General features: G+C 45.6%; 1 protein-coding gene across 1 annotated transcript in view; it reads right to left on the bottom strand.

Moving 5' to 3' along the window:
* Positions 1-938: 938 nt before the first annotated feature.
* DNER (delta/notch like EGF repeat containing) overlaps positions 939-19,437 on the bottom strand; it is a 316,523-nt gene continuing 298,024 nt past the window's right edge. The window contains exons 11-13 of the mRNA XM_049614770.1: positions 18,523-18,654; positions 8,187-8,433; positions 939-1,929 (exon numbers count right to left, since the gene is read on the bottom strand). Of these exons, the coding sequence (XP_049470727.1) occupies positions 1,818-1,929; positions 8,187-8,433; positions 18,523-18,654 (491 nt within the window). The 3' untranslated portion in view covers positions 939-1,817. The remainder of the gene's footprint in view (positions 1,930-8,186; positions 8,434-18,522; positions 18,655-19,437) is intronic.

Below are 19,437 nucleotides of genomic sequence, written 5' to 3'. Positions count from 1 at the left end.
ATGGCGGGGGGGGGGGGGGGGGGGGGGGGGGGGGGGGGGGGGCGGGGGGGGGGGGGGGGGGGGGATGAATTCACCCCCCCACCCAAGTCCCTAGGCCCCCTCCTGTGCATGCAGGGTCTGTGTGCCCCGCCACCAACAGTTTCCCACGAGGAGATGGAAATAAGCAAGGTCTGTGATGTTCCCATGGATGCTCAACCACCCGTGTTCATATTCTAAGTTCGTTTCTAAACACTTATACGAACTAAAAATATTAACATACGCACACTACCGCTTAATAATCAGAGCGTGGGTGTGTTGCTATATCATCTGTAGGATTAGGGACAGATGTTTGAGGGAAGAGAGGGAGAGGAAAGCATCTTAAACACTTTTTGCCTGAAATCCTCCCTCGCACCTGGTTTCAGGGACTTTTCCCTGGCCTTACCAAACATTCCCAAGTGAAGATAAAATAAATTAAAAAAAAAAAAAAGACTCTGAGACTTGGGCGCAGCATTTGGATGCAAAATAGAATTGAATGTAGGGCGGTTCTAAGCTGCCTTCAAGTTCCTCAGGACCAAACTGCTGTTTGCTAAGGCCATTTCACTTGACCTCCACTGGACCCAGCGCTTAGGAGACATTTCTTGGGGCCGCAGGTCCCCTGAACATCATGCCTACAAGCATTTCCACGTTCCAATGCACCTCAGCGGCCATGCGTGCTGCCTGTCGCGGGCAAGTTCTGGTGTAAATGCGGAAATGAGAATTCTTATCTCTCCCCCCCCACCTTTCACGTTTAAAGGAACGGAGGGATGGGTCACTGGCAATCAGGAGGTCAGGAGGGCTCCTAGAAGGCACAGAAATGTACTCCTTGAAATATTTAAGATGTGAAAAACAATGACATTGACAATGAATAGCAAACCCAAAATGTTTTCTGTAATTTTAAAAGAACGAGGGACAAGCGCATCCTGGACTTGGTAACATTTATTCAATATTCTTTGAAATTAGCAAGAATCGGAAGAAGCACGTATCAATCCAATACAGCCACGAACATGTCCTGGATGTAAATAAAGATGCATTATGAGAAATACACACCACGAAGGAACTAGTACTCTCTTATATTGACTACCTCTTAGCAACAAACAACTCCAACGTAAATTTAATTTACTCACAATATAAAAACCTTGACTTTTTAAAGAAAATATAGATTCGATGCGATCATAATTTGCCTCACCAGGCCCTTTCCCTATGCATGGTTTTCAAGGCCTAGCTTGGCCACCGTTACGAAAATGACAAAAACAAACTCAAAGGAACATTTCTGCAAGGTTCAACAAAACGGTGCAGAAATAATTTACTTACCCATGCACAGAATAAGGCAAAGGCTAATTTCATTCGGGTTAGGAATAATAAATGTAACTAGTTTCTTTTTCACGAAACAAACACTTCAGACTTCTTTTTAGGTGACGGCTATACTGTTATATGGGTCATACTCTACATGTGTTTCCTAACTACTCAGAAAGCTGGCACTCACAAGTCACATAGAAACTTCATGAAACACCATCTGGGTTTCATGACGGTGTCCACCGTGGAAGAAGCACGCACTAGTCGAAGCATACGGTTTAAAGAGCGGAAAGTACATTAAAACGTAGTCTATGGGTTTCACAAATTTCGTTTTTAAAATATTTTTTCCAAACTAAAAGCTGCAGAAAATTAGTTCTTCGATAGTCTACCGAAAACTCTTGAGCAGCTACCATTTCAAATTTAAGCTTTTTATTTTCTTAAAAATATTTAAATGAGGGTGGTAGCCCATCTTTTTTGAAAAATAATTCCCCCCCCCCCAAAAGAGATTACAAATCTTTTGTTTTAATCAGTGTGACCAGGGGCTTGTCATCGGGGCTGTAATCCTCATAGGCGATGGGGGTCACATCATACATCGCAGGCCGGGATTTCTTTCCAAACCTGAAACCACACAGAGAGAGAGAGGACTCGGGTTAGATGAACACTGGATGTCAAGCCTTACTGAAGGCAAGTGGTGAGAATAATTTAGATTCAAGAATCAGATGGAATGATAAACATACCCTGAGAAATACATTCCCTAGCAAGCACAGAAATTTAAGAGACCTGGATATAACACTGAACGAGCGGAGATACTAGTCTCCAGGGCAGGAGGTAAAAAAATGGATTTCATGAACCGTGGAGCCCAAATTAATGTTGAAGCTTCGAGGTTAAATCCTGGCAAAGCAGCCAGGCATGACAACTCTACAATAAGCTTCAAGAAAACGTGTATCTATTTGTCTTTTTCTTCTGAGACCCTTAACTATCTGGAGAGGCAAGTTTATTTCACATCCATTCTAGTGTCTGGAATACAGAATGGCGGGCGGTGCTCCCTGGACTATGGACAGACAGCCTCTCCCGTGGGACTTGCAGGAGAGCTGTAAAGGCTCAGAGGTCATCGGAGGTCCCACCGTAAGGAGAAGGGGATATGGGGGAAAGGACTTCAAATAAGGAGATGTTTGTCCACACCCTGCTACCCACCATCCAACCCCGCCCACCCGTTCCTCCCTCCCCCCACATACACACAAGCCATTGCCTTCTTTTCTCTGAGCACAAGCCATTGTCCCAAAAGATCTGTACGTATCAAAATCCCCGCAACAGCAGGACTGATGCTTAGAAGCCAAGGGGTGTCAAAATCCAATTTCAGGACTTCCTGCCAAACCAGTCTTAAGATGGAGATTATGAAAATAAAGCCAATTCAACTTCTGGGTGGTCTCTTCGCACCGAAGACCTCACCTTCCCTAAGTCCCTGGAGTGCAGTATGACTTAAACAATCTTCCACACTTGCCCACCTCCCCTCCTCATTAGTAGAGACAACTCTTTTTAACTGTTTCAAGTCCAACGGATTCACAAAGGAAATACGTAAAGAATCTGAAATTTTAAAATGGTGGGTCGGATGGGCCCCAAACACTTCGAGGGGCTCATTTGCCACAGCCTCCACCCTACCCACCCCCACCCCCATCCCTAGTTTTTCCTTTGCTTTCTTGGGAAGTCTGCCCTCTCACATACAGTGAGGAGTAGAAGAGAGTGGGAGATGAGAAAACATTGCACTCTTCATATGACCTTTGGTTCGTAAACATTCATCAATCTTTTGTTCCGATTCACTCAAGATTTACCGGTCTTCAGGGGCACAAAGGCATAAACCGTGCCAGATGGGCACCGGGCAAAATACAGACTAATGAGTTCATGCGTTCTGCCGCCAAGAAATCCAAGGGTATTACTGAAAGATTAAAAAGCTTTCAATAAAATCACAGCTAAAACGTGAAGGCTCACTGAGGCCTGGGATTGTGCATCCATAAACCTGGGTTGGAGTCCAGCCTGGAGTCTGTTTATCTAAATTGCACGAGGCCTGTGTATATCTGAGACCACGGAAAGGAACAAGAGTGTAGAAGCCAACCAGATCCGGATACTTTCTCCCAACGCTGAAAATTTCAGAAGCTACTTTAGGGCGCAAATATTTTGACAATCTAGGTCTCATAAAATAGCTAGACCCATTGGTAACAATATACCACTGGTTCATTTTAAACAAAACAGGACAATCCCTGTGAAAAGCCCTCTTTCCATAGTAACCATGGGGCAGTTTCCTGATTTGATGGGAGGGCCAGCAAATCACACACAGTCTATTAATCAGTCGGCTGACCAAGAGGAAAAATCCAAGTGACTTAATAGGTTGAATATGTGTTTAAGATACCCATTTTATTTATTTAAAAAAAAAATTTTTAATGTTCATTTATTTTTGAGAGAAAGACAGAGAGTGAATGGAAGACGGGCAGAGAGAAGCAGAGACACAGAATCCGAAGCAGGCTCCAGGCTCTGAGCCATCAGCACAGAGCCCAAGCCAGGGCTTGAACTCACGAAGCGTGAGATCATGACCCGAACTGAAGTCAGACGCTTAGCCAACTGAGCCACCAGCTGCCCCAAGATACCCATTTCATTTTTTATGTGATTTCATAGTTTGAAGAAGAACCTGTTTCTTCAAAATCCAGAAAGTTAAATGCCTCCGTGTTATGCAATCTACCAATAAGCTATAATTCAAAGGGCTGTGACCTTAAACTGCGGTCATGGGGCTGAATATCGACAGGGCAGGTTTGAGGAGGGGTGTTTGGGGTCCGCTGAGAAAAACGAGGCAAGGGCTGAACCCAGCCAGGAGCGGCCACACGGTCGACGTGGACAAGAACAAGGAGCCTCACTTCATATCTAGACAGGTAACTGGCTTTGTGCCCGGTGCTACTGAGATCGGCTCCACACCAGTATGGGAATGAAGTATAACGCTGGTTACAAAGGGAACTTGGCACTGTCTCAGAGCTGGAATCCCTTAACTCGCTCCCGAGAAGTCCATTCCACTTCCTCCAGGGACGTACAGGGGTCTCCGCACAAAGTGCGGTAGCTACCACACAGAAGCTAAAGTGGTTTTTAAAACACAATAGAGTGAACCAAGACTTCCCTTGAATCTCCTCCACCCATCACCGTGGCAAGCTTACATCGAGTAAAACGGGACTGTGCATTCATACTCACATTTATAATACCAATAGCTTTTTATAGTTTCCTGGTCTCCCAGAACTGGGTGGGTGTTAAGAAAGAAGCTGACACCTATAGAAGTCCATTTAAACTCTCAGACGCTGGGTGACTCAGCTGGTTAAGGGTCCCACTCTTGATTTCGGTCAAGTCCTGATCTCACGGTTCATGAGATGGATCCCCACATCGGGGTCTGAGCCGACAGCGTGGAGCCTGCTTGAGATTCTCTCTCTCCCTCTCTCTCTCTGTCCCTCCCTGGCTCACATGCTCGACTGCTCTCTCTCTCTCTCCCAAGATAAATCAAGATAAATAAATAAACCTTAAAAAGAAACAAAAACTCTCAGGTACTAAACCAATATAAGAGCTTGCCTGTGTTATGGCAGGAATATTTATGTGACTATTCCTTCAAATAACATGCTGGGTTTTTTTTTCTTATCATAAAGGTACATTTTAAATGTAAAAAAAATCTTTTTGGAAAATAAAGAAAATTATAACGTAGACCAGGGGTTAACAATCGATAGCCTGCAAACCAATTACAGCCTGTCGCCTGTTTTTAAATAAAGTTTGACTGGAACACAGTTGCACCCATTCATAATGTGTCTCTGCTACTTTCACACTATAAAGGCAGAGCTGAACAGTCACAGGCACCCAGAAAATACATGGTCTGAACCAGCTGAAATATTTTGCAGACCCTTGCTGAAGACCCTAAGAATCACTCATGGTCCCTCTCTCCAAAGGATTCAGCGGAGTGTCTGGCCATGTCAACAAAAACTAGAAGGCATGATGGAAGTTGTGGCCACGATAGCATTAATGTCACTGACATCCCAAAGATTATCTGGTGACAAGTCCTGCCCACATTATTTCACTAAAACATACTGCAGCCAATTCTCAGGCAGATCGAGACCGTGCTCTCTTCCAGTTCATGCGCCCCTGGAAGTCAAGAGCTAAAACACCACCACAGGGAAAGCAGGCGGATCTGACCTTGAGAAAGGCCCAAAGCCAGAGATGCTCTTTGAGCAAACGTGACCGGGTCCTCTCTCAGCTTCCCTGGTTCTGTTTTGTGCGACCAGGCGCTTAGCGCTGGGGCAGCAGGGAGCAATCTGCAGCCGAGATGTGACCTCGCTCCAGAGCCCGGAATGCCCGTGCGCTCCCACTGGTCAGCTGCAAACTCTCTCCGGCCCAAGGGGTCAGCAAAGCAGCCACAGAACACATGACTCTTAATCAGAGAGAGAAAGGGGCTCCTCACAGCCCAGCACCGGCATCAACTGAGAGCTGACATCGGAATCACCAGACGCTGCCTCGGTCACTCGTGAATGCCACAGGTGACCCACTCAGTATTCGTCCCGCGTGGCTGCTCAGCTGATGGCATTCAGATCCCATGTCACCTCCGGGCCAGCAGCTGGGAGACAGGCTGGGAAGTGGGAGCAAGTTACAGGTCACTGCTGAAAACTAGGGAGGAGGTAATAGCGAAAAGGGTTAATTTTTTTTCAATGCTTTTCTAGGGTTTCCAGGAAAAAGGAGTGAAAAGGGGCCAACCAGCCAGAGACCCAGCCAGGACCTCTAGACAGCCAGGCTGTAGAAACCACAGGTCGTAGCTGAGTAAACGTTTATGAGGGAACGTTCCAGATATCGGGGAAGGTATTGTGTTAATTTCAGTGGCTTTATCGGTAGTCACCGGTGCATGGAGGAGCTTACTGGTTAGGAATTCTGCAGTAAATATTTTTGATACAAATCAGCACCAAATAAGAACCGGGTCTGTAAATGCTTTTAAGTTAATTCTTTCCTTCCAAGACTACCCAGCTAAATATCTTCCTAGCGGGCTATCTAAGCAGGAAGCTCAGAAGAATCTATCCTTAACTATGCTGGGGCTGAAATAAACTACTCCTCTTGAACACAAAAGGGTCTTGGCCAGAGATCCCTCCGGGGGTGGAGGGAACCTGATTTCTTGGGTCTCCCAACACACCCCGGTGTCGCGCCGCCGATTCCGCTCCTTCCCGGTGAACTCAGCACCTCCGGGAACAGAGGGAGAAGACTCTTGAGCAACAGAGGAGCTTGCCTCCTCGCCTCCACTTTTTACAGCTTTCACCTCTCACCCGGTGACTTCGGAGAACCTCCGGCACTCCTGGGAGGCTGCTGCCCTGGAATGACGTCACCTCTCGGGCAGGTCAAGACATCCCGCACCAATCCCTGACAGAGACCGTCCTGCCACTACAGACCTCAGATTGTAGGAAGGAGGGTCTACTATGTGCCAGCACCTGCTGAAGACGGAAAGAAAACGGCCCTTTGTGTACAGGCTGGCAGACGAGTCAAATAAACAAGACGTGCAGGGACTGGCCTCAGGGCTTCCCGGAGGCTGTGCTGTTAAGCTGACCCTTAAAGGAAGGAGTCAGTGATGAGCAGCACGTAGGGCCTGACTCAGAAATGGTTTGGGGATTTCCTTGCGCAGAAAGCAAACTTTCTGAACCTCGTAGCCTCTGTACCGTTCAGACGGAATCCGGAGCTGCGTGTGTTTTGATCAAGACGACTACACGGCCTCCCAACAGAGGTATTGCAGCTACTAGCTCTCATGACCCCAATCTGAAGACACCGAGCTCAGCCCGCTCTTCACTACAGCACAGACTTCCTGAATTGTGCACTTTAGATCATTCTAGCAATTAAAAGAGAAAACAGCTTTCCTTTAACAAACACTGGCGCGCTCGTTTTTGTACTAAATATCCTGTGCAAAAATAAAATATGGGGGCGCCCGGGTGGCTCAGTCGGTTAAGCGTCCAACTTCGGCTCAGGTCATGATCTCACGGTTTGTGAGTTCGAGCCTCGCGTCAGGCTCTGTGCTGACAGCTTAGAGCCCGGAGCCTGCTTCGGATTCAGTGTCTCCCTCCCTCTCTCTCAAAAATAAATAATAATTTTAAAAAGTTTTTTAAAAGTAAAAAAAAGTTAGATTAGCTGATTTTGTTAGTGTTATAGATTTGGAGAATACATAGGATGTTATCTCTTTATACAAGCCTTTACTATTTGTAATTTAATTTGATTGCCTTGACTAAGGGAGACATGACTTTTCGCTGTTCAGGGACCAGTGTTTGCAGAGGCTTGAATGGTCTGTGTGAAACAGAGTCAAGTAATGGGGTGGCTGGGACTAAATGCCACACTTCGGACACCCGACTCCTGCTTTCTCTGTGGCACCACTGGTGTGGTACCTCGTCCCTCCAGGAGTCTTTCCTCCAGAAAAGGACATCGTTTTCTAGAATATGTACACCAACAGCAGAATGAAAGCTGTTTGTCATTCCTTAAGGAAGCCGCTAAATCGAATGTCACTGCTTACCTATGCTGTTTGGAGAGCACAGCTAAAGACGTTCCAAAAAGCAATCATCAAAAAACGTTTCCTACACAGTGATTAAGAATCGGCTATTTATAGCACGGATAAACACAAATTAAATGAATGAATGTATTCAATGCAAACAGTAAGCTAGCAGCAAATTATAAAGCAGCCCAATTATCTGTCCCCAGTATGCCTTGAACCTATGCTTTCGTCTATGAAATCCTCTTTGCAGGTGTGGATTCCTGTTCGCAACACCACCCGCCTCCCAGGAACGCACCCAGATGGCAGCGGGCTCTCCCCTCCTCCCCCCTCCCTTCCCCACGCAGCCCACCTGGCGTGCCGGATGGAGGCGATGGCGTTGCTGAACTCGCTGTCGATGCTGCGGCAGTTATAGAACTCCTCGTAGGCTGGCCGGGAAGAGCCCTGGTACTCGATGCGGCTGATGCGGCAAATGCCCACGATGAGGATGATGAGCATCAGGATGAAGGCGACGCAGAGGGCCCCGATGATGATGTAGAGGGAGTGCCGGGGCATGTTGGTGAGGCTCTCCGCCATGTGACCTGACTTCCACTGCAGGTCTGGGGCGAAAGTAAGCAAAGGCCTGGGTGTGAGTTGTGACCTTTGTAACAGGAAGGTCTTCACTGACCTTGCTTCAGCAACCTAAAATACAAGGGCCACCCCAACTGGGAAGAATTATTTTCCATGGATAACCCAGATCAAGGGCTAATGTCCTTAACATACAAGAGCCTCTTATGAATCATTAAGAAAAACCAGGAACACACCATAGAAAAATGGGCAAAAATATAAAAAGGAATCTACCGGGGCACCTGGGTGGCTCAGTCGGTTGAGCGTCTGACTTCGGCTCAGGTCAGGATCTCGTGGCTCGGGAGTTCGAGCCCCGCGTCGGGCTCTGTGCTGACAGCTCAGAGCCTGGAGCTTGCTTTGGATTCTGTGTCTCCCTCTCTCTCTCTCTCTGCCCCTCCCCTGTTCACGCTCTGTCTCTCTCTCTCTCTCTCAAAAATGAATAAACTTAAAAAAAAAATTTAAAAAGGAATCTACCAAAGACACACAAATAGAAAATTATTTACTTTCATAATTCTTTAAAAATGCAATTCCTCTATCCATTCCAAACAGTATTTAAAATATTTGATAACCACAGCTGAGGGCACCTGGGTGGCTTGGTCAGTTGAGCATCGGACTTCGGCTCAGGTCATGATCTCACGGTCCATGGGTTAGAGCCCCGCGTCAGGCTCTGTGCGGACAGCTCGGAGCCTGGAGCCTGTTTCAGATTCTGTGTCTCCCTCTCTCTCTGCCCCTCCCCTGTTCATGCTTTGTCTCTCTCTGCCTCAAAAATAAATAAACCTTAAAAAAAATTTTTTTAATAAATAAAAGATTTGATAACCACAGCTGATATGTGTGCAGAAATGAGGATGTGCAAATTGATACTCAACCCTTGTGTAGACTTAATGGACCCGGAAATTCCAATTTTTAGAATTTATGCTGGGGAAATTGTCCTATAAATGCGTAAAGCCCTATATACAAGGACGTTCATCTGAGCATCAGAACTTTTAAATGTTAAATGGCCAAATACTATACATTTAGAAAAAGGTTCATTAAATAAGCACAACCCCCAGGTACCCACCACTCAAAGTTAATACTGTTCAAAGTTAATAAAGTTCGTATTGAACCATTTTTGCTTTAGATTGTTATTCAGGTTTTTTTTTAAAGAAATAAAATGTTATAGCTATAGCCAGAGGCCCTACCCCCACACTCTCTCTCTGTCCCACAAGTAGACAAAACAATTTATAAAAGAAAAATAAAAAGGGAAACAACTTAAATACTCAACTCTTAGTGAGATGGAGAGATGTTTTCTTCTTTTTTTAAGTTTATTTATTTATTTTGAGAGAGAGTGTGTGTGTGTGTGTGTGTGAGAGCACGAGCATAGGAGGGGCAGAGAGAGGGAGAGAGAGAATCCCAAGCAGGCTCTGCACTGTCAGCACAGAGCTCAATGAGGGGCTCCAACTCACGAGCTGCGAGAACATGACCTGAGTCAAAATCAAGAGTTGGATGGCTAATCGACTGGGCCATTCAGGCGCCCTAAGAGATGTTTTGTTCCAACAAGAGAACAAAAGCAGTTGGCCAAACAGGACCTACCCATATAGTACAGTCACATGTGAACTCAAAGTGCCTAACTCTACACTGAAAAGCTCAAGACAGAGTGATAATAATGACGAACATTAAGCTCTTTGAAAACATCTCACTTAATCATTACAACCAACTGAAGATCCATTATTTTCTCTCTCTGCTTTATAGGAAATTGGCATCACCAGCTGGGTGAGCTCAAATCTAGACCCAAGTCTGCCTCACCCAGGAACACACTGACAATAGAGGTCAATGGGAGGCAGAATCACAAGTGATTTTTATTTCCTTCATTATACTCCTCCGTCTTTTCCAGCTTCTTTCAAAAGAATAATGTATTCCTTTTATAAAAATATTTAAAAATCAGCAATAAATTAGTTGAAGAAAACATCCATGGGATTATCTTCCAGCATAACAGTGGAAGAAGTGTGGGCCTTGGGATCACGCCAACCTTGCCTTCAATCCTAGCTGCAACGTTTACATGACCTCCCTGAGACTTCGTTTCTTCATTTATAAGATGAAAATAGCAACACGTACCCCATGGCTTATTGTAGGCACCAGTTAGAAAACATGTGAAGAAAAGTAAGAAAGTCTGCTGCTGGGCATGTGGTGGGTGGTCCTAAAAAGGAGCAGGTGTCACGGTGGAAGAGAGATAAAGGATAAGGAGAAGCAGGACACTGCCCTCTGAGGCACGCACTGCGAGCTCAGGATTACTGAGCAATGCTCTGGGCCCTTTCAAAAAACACCAACCTGTATGAGCAGGAAAATAAATGGACGAATGGGACATAATCTCATGCGTGGCACAGGTCAAGAGTGTCAAAGTATGAACTGTTTACAGACCTGCACACATGTGGAATGTTCTGGATAATGTGAACAGGACTTGAAAGGAAGTTTGGAAAATAAAAAGGGCTACATAAGACCAAAGAGAAGCCAAGTTCGTGTGGGAAAGGGATGCCTTCTGTGCTGGACTCACAGCACCAGCACCTCGAGACGACTGGTTTCACATTAGGACTACGGGAGCCTGAAAATGGGATTCAGGGGTGGGTGTGTGGACGGGCCCGTCTTCCCGTGAAATGCTCGGACTCTTCTCACTGGGCCAAACTCTGCAGGAATGTGTGAGATGTGCGGGCACATACATACACACTCACCCAAGCTACATCTTCAGAGACCACGGAATCTGAGAACTGGCTATGCTTTACCTTGAACGGTTACAATCTGAAGAAGAGCACAGGGAGACACCCAAACAAGGCCAAGTGTGCAGATCCCCTTTCTAGAAGCCTAACGGAAAAGGGACTCATGCCCCCAAACCTGATGGCTCCTGAGAGTTTGAGAAGAATGAGATGAGTGAAGTGTGTTCACACCCAGAACTTCAGACTCCTGAGTTTTTACCAAGACCCCTGAGGTCTGGTTTTGCCAGGTGAGCTTGGCTGCCTGAGCTCACGAGGTCCGTGCAGCAGTGAGACTGACCATGACCGCAGTCCCGGCTCTGTCCGAACCAGCTCACATATGGCCAGAGGGACTGACAGAAATCACGGCAAGTGAACGGTCGCCACGGAGGGGAGAAGGTGTTCTGTGAAACGAGAACGAAGCCTCCGTCCCGGATCAGAGGCATTTAATTTGGCAATGCCTGGTTCACACTGAGAGTCACTCATTCTTCTGGCTGGAAGAAACGCAGGACTCACTTGATTTGCAACTATTTCAACCTTCTCTGAAAAATTCGGTTGTAGGCTGGAGTCCAACGCTCAGACCTCACCGTAACAGCCACTTAGCATCACCGCAAGGGCAGCCAGCGATGTTTCTACTCCGACTTGGGAGAGGGCTCCGCTCCCATTGCTATGGCAGGGCCACGTGAGTTCCCGCTGAGCCCTCACAGTTGATTTCGAACTTCATGTGAATAGCTCATTCGTATCAACTGTGTATCCACAGCGAGCACACGACCCACAGCGGTCCGGCCGCTACCGTGGACAGACAACGGCGCTGGGTTACGTGCTCAGCACGGCGTCCCAGGCCTGAGCTGCCTACGCTGCGTACGTTTCTGGCCATCTGCTTTACTTCCCCAAACTCTGCATTCCAGGCTGTTTGAACCTTTGGGAAAACGTTCTTGAAATTCCTCTGAAAAGCTCTGCTTCCTCCTCCCCCTACCCCCACTTTTTTCTTTTCCTATGTTACTGTCGGCTGAAATTTTTCTGGTAGAAGTGAATGTGGCTGCTTTACTCACTAATCGGGTTGGAACCAGGCTGGATCTGAGTAAATCCAACCTCGGTCTGGAAGCATCAAGAGGATCTGCACCAGGTGGCCGAAGCTGTCACCTCCAGTCCTGGCATAAGTCACGAGACCCTCACGAGCTATCACTTTGCCGCATCCCAGAGTCCCGCTGCATGAACCATTCACTATGCCAGCTACAGCACAGCTCAGAGAGGAGCTGTGCACCGGAAGATGCTCGATGGAATGATCCCATCAGCCCCAACAGGTGCATGACCAGGGACACGTGCACACAAACTGCCTGCTTATGGGTCTGCGAGACCATTTGTATCTAGGTTTCAAACTCAGTTTGTTTAAGGTTTTGTGTTTTCCACAGTGTGTTTGCATTTACCTGTCAATTGTAACGTAGCCCTTGGAGCTAGGGAGAGAGGCTGGACTTAAGCAGCTGCACGGGGTCAAACAGACCACCTGTGGCCAGGATGAGACTAAAACCAGACCCAGCAACAACCACCACTCCACCGAAGGAGACACCATTAGATTTATAAATTTCATTCTAGAACACATTGCCTAGATCTGTTTTTTAATTTACCTACGTGAACGTAGCCAGGCTCGTTCATGTGTTCACCTATATTATTTAAAAAGAGAGTGAGTGTGCGATGTGTGGACATCAGACAGCTAGATAACTTTTGAGACCATCTGCTGCTAGACTAATTGAGAGGAGGGCTTTCAAATTACCTTCTGCTTTCCGTAGCTAAGAGTTATTTGGACAAGCAAGGCAGTCAATGAGATCGCAAAAGATTAAGAGCTCTCATTAAACTTCAGAAGAGGACAGCGTAGGAAAGGAATGGAAAGAAAAGCTCACCTCTTTCATAGGATCTGCTTGCTGAACAGCCATTAATTGGAAACCTACTATGTGCCAGGCATGGCACTAGATGCTGGGATAAAGAGCGAGGGAAAGTACACAGTTGGCTCCTGGAGTTCCCCGTCTTTTGAGGGGTACAGAGACCAAAGAAATGATCCCATAGTAGCTGTAGACATACAAGTGTGCCAAGCCAATCAAGGACCACCTCCACGGTGCTACTGGAAAGGACAAGGCAAATCTCCATCTAATTGGGGAATGAGAATTGCTCTAGAAGTAAGGGTCTGTAGGAAGCTGGGCTCTCCACGTAAGTAGGTAAAAACCAGAGTTGAGGGAGACCAGGGAGAACATGGTCCCAGGAAAAGACCCCAGGGAAGGGGGGAAGATGGGGAACAGGACAAGAGACTGGAAGGGCGACAAGGTGGCTGCTCGAGGGAGCGAGGGAGCGAGCCAGGGGTGGGCTGAGTGAGGAGCTCCCTCCCGCGGCTCCACAGGCAATCGTGTGGCCTTTGGTCTTCAGTTATAAATGCAATTTAATAGGAGCTCAGCACTGGCAGGGAGAGAAAGTGGTGGGGAGAAGGGTCTGAGTATTCAGATTTGCACGTTGAAAAGATGCCTCTTCCAGATGCAACCACGTGGATGAATGAGTTTGAGGACATTGTGCTAAGTTGAAACAGGTCGGATAAAGAAAGACAGATATGGTGTAAGCTGGTTTATATATGGATCTAAAGAAAAAAAGAAAGCTGAACTCATAGTAACAGAGAGTGGAATGGTGGTTAACAGAGGCTGGGATGTGAGGGACAAGGGGAGATTAAAAAAAAGAAGAAACAAAGAAAGTGGAATGGTGATTGCCAGGGCTGGGGGAAGGGGTCACAGGGAGTTAGGGCTTAATGGGGACAGAGTTTTGGTTTTCCCAGATGAAAAGCGTTACAAAGATGGATGGTAGTAAGGGCTGCACAACAGTATGAATGTACTTGATATCACTGAACCATACACTTGGAAACGATTAAGATAGTTAATTTCATGTTATGTGTATTTTCCCACAATAAAAATAACTGGAAAAATTAAAAAGAAAAAAGACCATATACTTCTAGAAAACAAAAAGAAGGGGCACCTGAGTGGCTCAGTTGGTTAAGCATCTGACTCTTGATCTCAGCTCAGGTCATGGTCTCACAGTTCATGAGTTCAAACCCCACATCAGGCTCTGCACTGACAGTGTGGAGACTGCCTGGGATTCTGTCTCTCCCTCTCTCTGCCCCTTCCCCGCCTGCACTCTCTCTTACTCTCTCTCAAAATAAATAAATGAACTTAAAAACAAAAAGGCAATAAAAGGTGCTTCTGGCTGCATATAAAGAAAGGGTTTGATGGGCTAGATTGGAAGCCACGTGGTGTTAAAACAATGAGGTAGATCTGCATAAACCAACATGGACAAATATTCTATATATTACAAATATCAATATATTGTTAATCATAAAAGCAAGATGCTGAACAGTATGTATAGAATAGTTCCATTTTTATGGGAGGAAAAAAAAGGACTTACAATATTGACCGAATGCATCTCGAAAAATAAACAATAAATGGCTAATAATTGTTACATTTGGGGAGTAAAGCAGAGATCTGGATGAGAAGGAAGGTTAATTTTAATTTTTAAAATATCCTGGTTTATACAAAAATGAGAACCAAAGAACCCAACCAACATAGCCATGTGATGAGTTTCTTTAACCATTATGAAATTCCATGCATTTTGGGGAGGAGGATCCCAAGAGGGTCCCCTCTTCCCTCGGTTCCCAGAGCAGCCTGTACAAAACCTACAGAAACCCCACCACCTATGATGAGCCACCCTTGGATTATGATGAGCTCCTGAAGGCAGGGGCTGCTTTATTAACCTTTATGTCCTGGGTGTAGTGTTCAGTGTCGATAGTAAGAGGCCCTTGATTATTAGTTGAATTATAAATCCAGGATGGCCTGTTTGCCTATTTGTAGAATATCATTAATTTAATAGTTGAGGCAGAGATTCAATTGTTCAATGCACTTACCTGTCCAACTGTCAGTCAGCAAGATTAACTGTAACGCTAACTGTAGAAACCTCACAGTTCCTACACAGGTGACACAAAACACCACTATATAAACATTTATAGGAATTATGGTTTTTTAGACCTTGATTCTAGGAAGGCAAAATTTTTATTAAAATCCAAAGCCAAAATTGTTATCCGTCTCAGGTGGCAAGAGTCGAGAGCAGACAAATTTCACTAGGTTGTTTTGGTACTTTCCGGAACTTAAGGTTTGCATTTGCTTCAGGGTACATATAAAACACAACAACTATTTAAATGATCCTTTCAGATAGTTCTGGGTCAGTTTTCTTGGTGGTTTTGATCAATCTTCGTGGTCTGCTAGATTTTTACTCCTTATTACTGACTAGGGGACAGATAATAACTCTAAAGGGGCGAGTTTCTAGGTTAATCGATGTGTAGTGAAGGAGAAAGTTGTGCTAAAATCTGAAAGGTGAGCACTCCAGGCATAGGGCAGCAGATAGGTAAAGGCCTTGAAGGCAGGAATGAACTTGACCTATCCAAGGAAGTGAAAGCAGGATGATGTGGCTGAAGCAGAATGAGCAAGGGAGGGAGGCAGGCGATGTGGCCTCCAGAGGCAGAAGTGAGGCTGATGGGAAGCTCCCGGACCACCTCTGACAACTCACAGGCCTCCCTGCTATGGAGCCTATGTGGGCTTATGGTTCTCCCTCTTCTCTGCGTACATCTGAGCTTTCCTGTTGAGATCTACCCATCCGACCTTGCACCATCCAGATACCCTCCTCTTGGTTTCTGGACACTTGAGAAGATCACAGATAATTCAGCGTTAGGAAGGGACCTCAAAGGGACGGGGCCTGAAGCCTCTTGAATCTTCCCTGGCCACTCTACTTCCACTCCTGGTCCTTAGATCCATCCATTTGATTCATTGATTCAGACCCAGTTCTCTAGACACTGGCCATCAGCTACATGTCACAGCAAACCTCAAATGCACATTTTTCATTCTGACCTTCAGGTCAAGGATGGAAGCATCCAACACTGGAACCCAGCTGAGCCTAATCTGTGATGACACTGATTTTAGCGCCTTCGGTCTAATGGAGAGGCGGAAATGAGATTACCAAATGCAAAGTGCTATTCTGGGCAAACGGGGAGCCCAAGTGTGGACCAAGATGTCTGATGGGCCCTCTTGCATCCAGCCACTCCGTGTGGCCCATGCCCTTGGCACTCATCATCCAAAAAGACAGTTGCTTAAGGTTGGTCCTCCCAAGGAGTAGTTCACGGTACATGAGCCACAGTAAACTAGCATTTATTTAGTGCCTACTGCATTGCAGAAATCTGCACATATTTGCCTCCTTTGATCCTCACAGCATTTCCCCATCACTGTCTTGTAAGGTGAGAATGATGAGACTCCATGAGATACATTTGCTTGTCCAGGTTACACAGCTGAGCATGATGGACCTTGAATTTGAAGTCAACTTTTACACTTTTCATTTTCCTATCTTTTTCCTATATTATCATCACTGGAATGAAGTAAAATTTAGATTTTTTATAATTATAGGACTTTACTTAAAGCTTCTTGAGGGCGTCTTGTGTGTCCCTGACTTCTTATCCATACTTTCTTATATGTTTATCTTCATAATTAAGATTTAAAAGTTATAGGAGTACCTGGGTGGCTCAGTTGGTTGAGCATCCGACTCTTGGCTTTGGCTCAGGTCATGATCTACGGTTCATGGGTTCGAGTCCCCCCCCCCCCCCGACCCCGGCCCCCATCTCCCTCTGTCTCTCTCTCTAAAAATAAATAAGTAAACTTTTTTAAAAAAAAGATTTAAAAGTTATAAATAGATATTATTCTGCCCTAAGGCACAAAATTGGTCATTTCTAACAGAATTACCAAATTTTAGAATGAAATCTGGCCCCAGTTTACTGATAAGTAAACTGAATGTCAGCATGATTCAATGCAGCCACACAATCAGTGTTATGCCAGGGGAAGAACAAAGGTCCTGCTGACCTAAGTCTGGGATGCTTTCCACCAGACTGGACTTAACATCTTATATCTACTCTTGCCTTAACATCCTACACCAGCTCATAGCCATTAGCATCCCTTTCTATATCTTTCCTCAGCACAAGAGTATTTCCCACCCATCTTCGGCAAGGCCAGTTGGTCCTAAGACCACGCTGTCTAGGGGTGCTTAGGAAAGTTGGTGACGGAGAGACCTAAAAATAACTACCTTCTTTCTCTCTCAGTCTCTCAACCAAAAGCAAAGACAAAGAGTGAGCTGGTAGGAGCCCCAATAATATTACCGGTCACACTGATACCGGAGAATGTGACCTTCCTCCTCAGACACATGAAGAATGAGACAGGCCCATGCAGCCATAGGCAGCGCTGGACCCCCTAGGAGAGCTTATTCTTGAAACACAGAATAGAGGAAGAGAGGTAACCAGCAGCCAGCCCTGGAAGGAGACAGACAGACAGACAGACAGACAGACAAATGAGGCTATCTCTATATATTTGCCTCCTTTCAAACTCACACAATAGATGAACTATCTCTACCTGAAGAAAAGATGGGGAGGGATGAGAGAGCCCAGGGGGAGCTTTTATGGAAGATCCACGGTCCCGATGAATTGCAATTAGAAGAAAATACGTCTCATAGTTGAATTTTTAGCAGTTTCCAAAACAATGGAAAACCCAACAGACACATTATTTTTAAAAAATTTTTTAATGTTTCTATTTGAGAAAGAGATAGAAGTGGAGGGGCAGAAAGAGAGAGGGAGAGAGAGCATCCTAAACAGGTTCTATGCTGTCAGCACAGAGCCCAATGCACAGCTTGAACTCACAAGCCTTGAGATCATGACCTGAGCCAAAATCAAGAGTCAGATGCTTAACCGACTGAGCCGCCTGGGGGTCCCGCAGATACATTATTTTAATACATATCTTGATTATGACATTTTCAAACTTCTGGGAGCTCATCTTTAGAGAACAATTTGCTCTCAGCAGCTCAAAATATTTTTTCGGGTTTTCTTTTACCCTCGTCCTCACTGGACTATTCTCCAGGCAACTGAAGGAACCTAATACGTTTGAAGACACTTGAAGACATAAATGCAAAGTGAATTTATATTCTGTGTGCTTTTTCATGTTTTTAACACAAAGCCTCTGTTTTCTGATACGATTCGAATGCTTCTCAGTTAGGCACATTTTTGGCTGTCTGAGCAGCAGTGAACTCTGGATGACATCTGCACATTCGTATCCCAGTAGAAAGGCTGGGTTCAGGCTCAGGAAGGAAGGGGGAGGGACAGAAAGCAATGAGCAAAGGTACTCCTCTGGGACTGGCGTCAGCCCTCTGGCCCCACTGCTCATCTGTGGGTGATGGAGGCCACCTGGACACGGTCAGTATCCTCTTGGTGCTAAATGAAAATGTGATGTTAAAAACAGCAGATATACTTACGGATCTCGCAGTTTGCACCCACCCAGCCGTGTGGGCAGTGGCAGGTATAACCGTTGGGCTGGTCCAGGCAAGTGCCAGCATGGTGGCAGGGGTTACTGTCACATTCATTTATGTCGATGTCACACTCCTCACCTACGGAGAGAAAGAAAAGTAGCAATGGGACAGCTGGCTACACTACCAACTTTGTCACATCCCTTCTCTGGCAAAGCGGAGATCTGAGGCTGGGACCATGGTCTCCAGCAATGGAGCCCAATTTGCCGTGTATATAAAGTGCAGAATCGACCCCGAATTCCAGACAAGGGGCCTTCTGCTTAAATAAGAGTAAAAAAAAAAAAAAAAGAAAAGAAAAGAAAAGAAAAGAAAAGAAAAGAAAAGAAAATAGCACTGGTAGAAAGAATCTCCTGTAGTCAAATGGTTAACTGAGGCTGATTCTCATCTCTGAATACACCTTTTGAGGTTTACTGGAAAAGTGGACTGAGGTTCCTGATTTTATTTAAGAAGTCTATTTTATTTTGAATTTCATCAGCTGACTCTTCTTATTTATTTTTCTGAAACTCCAGAAAGCCGAAAACTCACAGTTATGATTTCTTTCTTTCTTTTTTTTTTTTTTTTTTGTAGCCAAGTGTTTGAGAATGTGAGTATGGACACGTGACTATTTTCTGGATAGTTCTAGGGCACAGCTGTGTGCCTAGCCAAAGTCATTTATGAAAACTCACTTCACTTTCCAAATCCCTGGCTGTGTTTCTGGGAATGATTGAAATGCACAAGATGAACATCAGCTCCCCCTTTAAGAAAAGACAGTTCTGAGGTCCACTTTAGCCTACCTCTGACACAATCTTCTCCGGGAAATGTGGCCCCAGGAAAGCCACGTTCATTCCAGTCCGCCTTTCCCCTCATGATGAAAAACATGATCTG

The sequence above is a fragment of the Panthera uncia genome (genome assembly GCF_023721935.1).
Source record: "Panthera uncia isolate 11264 chromosome C1 unlocalized genomic scaffold, Puncia_PCG_1.0 HiC_scaffold_3, whole genome shotgun sequence".
NCBI classification, from domain to species: domain Eukaryota; kingdom Metazoa; phylum Chordata; class Mammalia; order Carnivora; family Felidae; genus Panthera; species Panthera uncia.
This window is presented reverse-complemented; position numbering and strand designations above follow the sequence as displayed.